The sequence below is a fragment of the Sinocyclocheilus anshuiensis genome, unplaced genomic scaffold (genome assembly GCF_001515605.1).
Source record: "Sinocyclocheilus anshuiensis isolate Anshui unplaced genomic scaffold, SAMN03320099.WGS_v1.1 scaffold102, whole genome shotgun sequence".
Classification (NCBI taxonomy): Eukaryota; Metazoa; Chordata; class Actinopteri; order Cypriniformes; family Cyprinidae; genus Sinocyclocheilus; species Sinocyclocheilus anshuiensis.
This window is the reverse complement of record NW_015542330.1, coordinates 13,394-18,610: the sequence shown is the minus strand read 5'-3', so window position 1 is coordinate 18,610 and position 5,217 is coordinate 13,394. Positions and strand designations below refer to the sequence as shown.

At 36.5% G+C, this 5,217-nt stretch overlaps 1 protein-coding gene across 1 annotated transcript in view; it reads right to left on the bottom strand.

Moving 5' to 3' along the window:
• The window catches only part of LOC107690985 (arf-GAP with GTPase, ANK repeat and PH domain-containing protein 3-like), a gene marked incomplete at its 5' end in the record, with an annotated part of 61,795 nt that overhangs the window by 43,871 nt on the left and 12,707 nt on the right, over window positions 1–5,217 (bottom strand). Inside the window, one exon of the mRNA XM_016489432.1 lies at window positions 1,470–1,622. Within this exon, the coding sequence (XP_016344918.1) occupies window positions 1,470–1,622 (153 nt within the window). The remainder of the gene's footprint in view (window positions 1–1,469; window positions 1,623–5,217) is intronic.

Below are 5,217 nucleotides of genomic sequence, written 5' to 3'. Positions count from 1 at the left end.
AGAGAGAGAGAGGATAGGCGAAATGGAGAGGCTATTTGCAGTTGGTGGCGGGACCAGAGTTGCCATTAAAAAGCTGCAATTACCAAATTATCCTGATTAGCGATTGGCTTGTTAACAGCAAAAACCACTGATACAAGTAATGAACAAAAGTGCCATAGTTTCTACAGTTACTACTACTAATAGACTACTATCTTTAACATTTTAAAAACCTTCAGTTTGTCGCAAACAAAGAGCAGTTGCTGAATTATTCTGACTGGTTTAAAGTTGCGATGAAATTTTTTATTAATTATTGTGTATATGTTTATTTCATACAAGTTCATCTGAGTTTAATTATTGGAAAGCAAAAATAATGTAGGGCGGGCCTAGGCTCAATGCATCGGTTGTTGATTGGATTTTGAGATGTGGGCGTTGCATTCAAAAATAGAGGTAGTTGAATGAAAGCTTGCTGGGGTGGATTTTGTTCACAATTAACTTTTTTATGGACTGCGATGATGCATTTTCAGTTATTACCATTTTTAATCTAGCAGTTTTTGTATTTTCATTTTTTAAAGATGTAATGTACACTAGCAGTCAAAAGTTTGGGATCTGTAAGACTTTTTAATGTTTTTCAATATCTTTTCACCTCACCGTGGCTGAATTTGATCAAAAATACAGTAAAAATTGTGAAATATTATTTGAATTTAAAATACATTTTCTATTTGAATATATTTTAAAATGTCATTTATTCCTGTGACGAAAAGCTGAATTTTCAGCATCATTTCTCCAGTCTTCAGTGTCACATGATCCTTCAGAAATCATTCTAATATGCTGATTTGCTGCTCAAGAAACATTCATTATTATTATCAATGTTGCACTGCTTTCAAACGTTTGACCTGTACTGTATATTTATAACACTATACTTGGTGTTTTATTATCTTAGCATTAAATTACAGAAAACTTGTGTTTCTCTTATACAACAGCTGAGGAAGTGATATTTTTCTCTCTTCTGACCAACATAATCAATCTCTTGATATGTTTTTACTCTTTTTGGAAAGTCATAAAAATGGACATGGAAAATCATGGATTTTAATTTGCTATTAGGGCAAAGTGATATTTGCAATAGTTTCCGATCAGTACTATTGAAGTTTACACAACTATCACTAAATACTAAAAACTAAAGTCTTTTGGCCAATTACCATTGTGCATTATATAGAAATATAGAAATTATATACTAAAAATCACAGGTATTGATGCATTCATTGCATGTTATTGTACTAATTTGGTACAACTGGTGCATAATCCCACCATCAGTGACCCTGAAGTACGACCTAAAATCTGCTGTAAATATCAAAGCAATGCGAAAAACAACTGTCAAGAAAGAAACCTGGTTGAATTTTAAACATAAATTAAAAGACTGATTTGAGAAAGAAATTAAAAAGGGAAGTGTCTGTAGTGAGGTAGAGCACAAGTTTCTTGGCTTTTCCTCTGACCTGCCGTGGTGCTGATAACAGCCTCGCTCCACTGTTCTGCGCTGGACACAGAGAACGAGCGCTGGTGCATCCCCTCTTTACTAGTTCCCAAAGCCACGCCAGCCGCCGAGCCACCAGACTGCAGGGAACTGCTGCTGTTAGAGTGAGGAGTGCCTGCCAGATGAGGAGAGAGAGAGATTCAGTTAGAGAGATGTTCAAATCACATTTCACAGACCTTTGTGTGTATGTTAAATGCACCTTAGCACCTTAAATATACATATTAGCACCAAAAGTATATATAGTACACTCAGAAAAAAGGTACAAAAACTGTCACTGGGGCAGTACCCTTTGAAAAGGTACTAATATGTAACTTTTATGGTACCAATATGCACCCTTCAGGGGTAAAGAAGGTACAAAAGTGCCTTATTAAAATACTTTTTGAAAAGGTACTATGTCCTAGTGACAGCTTTTGTACCTTTTTTTTGGGAGTGTAGTAGTACCTAAAGTGTATAAAGTAGTACCTAAATGGTACACCTTTTGAAAGAGTACAGCCCCAGTGACCGCTTTAGGACTTTTTTTTTCCTGAGCGTGCACGGCATGTTGGAGATATGGCCCAACGGTTTCCACATATAATCCACCCATTCTCACTACTATCTTTATCAATAAATGTGGCAATAAGGCCAAAAACAACATTAGAGCTCAAACATTAGAGCACAGTGTTAGCAACACCAAGGTCATGGGTTCAATTCCCAGGGAATGCACGAACTGATAAATGTATACCTTGAACACAATGTAAGTCACTTTGAGATAAATGCATCTGCTAATTGTAAACGTATACTGTAGTACTAAATGACTACCATATTCATTCACCATGGTATTTACATGACACCACAATGAATTATTGTCGTTTATAATTAGCTAATCGATTTAAAGGGATATTTCACAGTTGAGGGTAGCCGATGACTTCCACAGTATTTTTTTCCATGCTATGGAAGTCAATGGGTACCATCAGTGTTTGGTCACCAAAATGTCTTCTTTTGTGTTCAAGAGAAAAAAGAAACTCGTACAGGTTTGGAACAAAATGAAGGCATGTAAATGACAGAATTTGAATTTTTGGGTGAACTATCCCTTTAACAAAAATCCACCAGTTTCTGCCAAAAACACCATAGTTACTTCAGTTTTTGTAAATGTAAATCATACTTCACACCACAAGTCAAAATTACCATAGTACGTGTAAAAAAATCTATAGCAAAACTATGTTTTAGTTGAAACCTGAAGCCAATCAGCAAACAATCTCAGAACCACCATATTCCTATAGACAAGATGAGAACCATAAAGTATCAACCATACGAGGGACTAAAGAAGTTACAGTAAAGATTCTGTGTATATATTCCGTATCTGATCGCCGCGCTCGTCTCTCCGTGCTACATGAGCAGTCAGCGCCTCACCCTGCTCCCTCTGCGTTTCTGCCACTAATTAGCCCTTAATTAACAAGATACACTCGGAACGGTAATTAGCTCTCCCCCACTCTCCGCCTGACACATCCATCTCTCCCGGCGGCAGCGGCTGTGCTGACGGCCCTCCCTGGCTTCAATCAGCGGGTTCACCGGCCCGACCGTGTCGCATGGGGTCCTTTCCTCCTGTTCCCGAAAAACAGGCGCCCTGCTTGATGGAGACGATGGATCATCTTTAAATCTCCACATTCCAGGCTCAAGGTCAGGTTCAGATGGATACCTATGTAGGCTAATGATTTTTTCTTGCCTGTTTCTTCTTTAAGATCTAACATTGTTTGCTCTCGGCTCATTTTCAAATTGGTTTCATATTGCCGTTAGCCTATTCTTACTGAAATGTTTAAAAAACAGCACATTACTAAAATTACATTTTGTAATGGGCTGTTTATATGCTTCGGCCGTTCCTGAGGCTTTAAAGAAACAGTAGATATATGATTTTGTCTATGCATCGGAACGATTTCTTAAGCGTTAACGTAAACCGCATCACGAAATCCATTTAAAAGTTTTACCCACATGCATGTCAACAAAAACTTGGAAAGCACACAGAAAACACTGATATTTTATTTACTAGGCTCTAATGCATTTCACAGTGGGACTAAACTTTTCTCTGTTGTTTTTCGCTTTATGCAATTTTGTCTTTTTCTCCGACACGTTTCCTTCGCTCCCCTCCCTCCGCAGCGCTGATTTGGAGCATGCTAATTTAGCAAGTACTCCACAGCGTGAGCTTGAAGCTCTATCGCTCTCTCCCTGCAAGAGACGCCCTTCCCCTACGGGGACCGCAAGATTAATATTCTCGCACCCAACAAGATAATTACTGATACTAATTAGACATGATTATGTGAATTTGATACACTTATTACTCTCGCTAATGGTTAGGACGCATTAGGCTAACAAGAGTCTGTTCTTCGCAGTTTACTTTGGCGCCTGGCAAAAAAGCGCCTTGACACAATCAGTAGTAATTCGTGAGTAATTGAAAGAATAGAGGGTTATTCTTATATTTGTCTGTTCGGAGACATGTAATCACACTAGTATTGTTGAAGAGAAGATTTTATTAATTCTGTCATAATATTGCCCCTGACTAGATCCCTCACCAATGAATAAAATAAGACGCCGCTATTACTCGGATCAATGCCGTACGATATTGCCATTTTGATATTTGACATAATTATTGTTTTGGAGCAAATTGCTTATGAACTATGTGTTCATAAACCCATTGGAGTATCAATGATGTTTCTTTAATGCTCATACAAACCTGCAGCAATGTACTTAAATGTGTTATAACCCACTAACTGATGATGAGGACACTGCAGACTAAAATATAGATATGTAATCTAAAAATAAAATTGAAATTGTTAATGTTTTAAATATGATAATAATTAATTAAGTGCATTTACTATATAGTATATTATAATTCTATTAAATGTATTATCAAATTGTATATACTTATACATAATATATAACATATAAAGAAATAAAATATATTCAGCAATGTGCTTAAACATGATATAACTGAAAAAAAAAAGACAAAATAAGCCCCTAACCATGCCTCATCCCCATCAAGAATTCAACAATCATCACTAATTGTCAAATTTGATGCTAATGATTGATGAATTAAACATGTCTCCATCAATTAGTCCCCAGAGAACAATTCTGCATAAAAAAGGGGATAATGCAATTACAATGTGGAGAAAATCAGAGGAGAGCGTCGGGCAAAGACTGTACACGAGATCTCCTGCCACTTCACACACACACACACACACACAGTCACACAGAGCTAGAGGTGACCATGAGCGGCAAATTCTCACAAACACAGTCAAAAGAGTCAAAAGTCTCTGGGACATTTTCAAAACTCTGTTTATTTGAGTGGTTCTGACTGAAGGGGAAGTAGAAGAGTGTGGAAAACCTGTTTGGAAATAATCATTAGCGCATTAGTGATATATATATATATAGTGATCAACAACATAGCAACAACCTGGCAACCACACACAACACTTAAGCATCACGGTAGTGACTATAGCACATACATACATTTAAATTAACACATTTATTGTACTATTAATCTTTAATATATTATAAATCATATTATAAATACATAAATGATATAATTAACATATTTTTGGAATTTATGAATTTACAATATATACTATAATATGCATTATATCTCATTATGTCGCATGCTTTATATCTCATCCATCCATCCATCCATCCATCCATCTAGCTATCTATCTATCTGTCTGTCTGTCTGTCTGTCTGTCTCT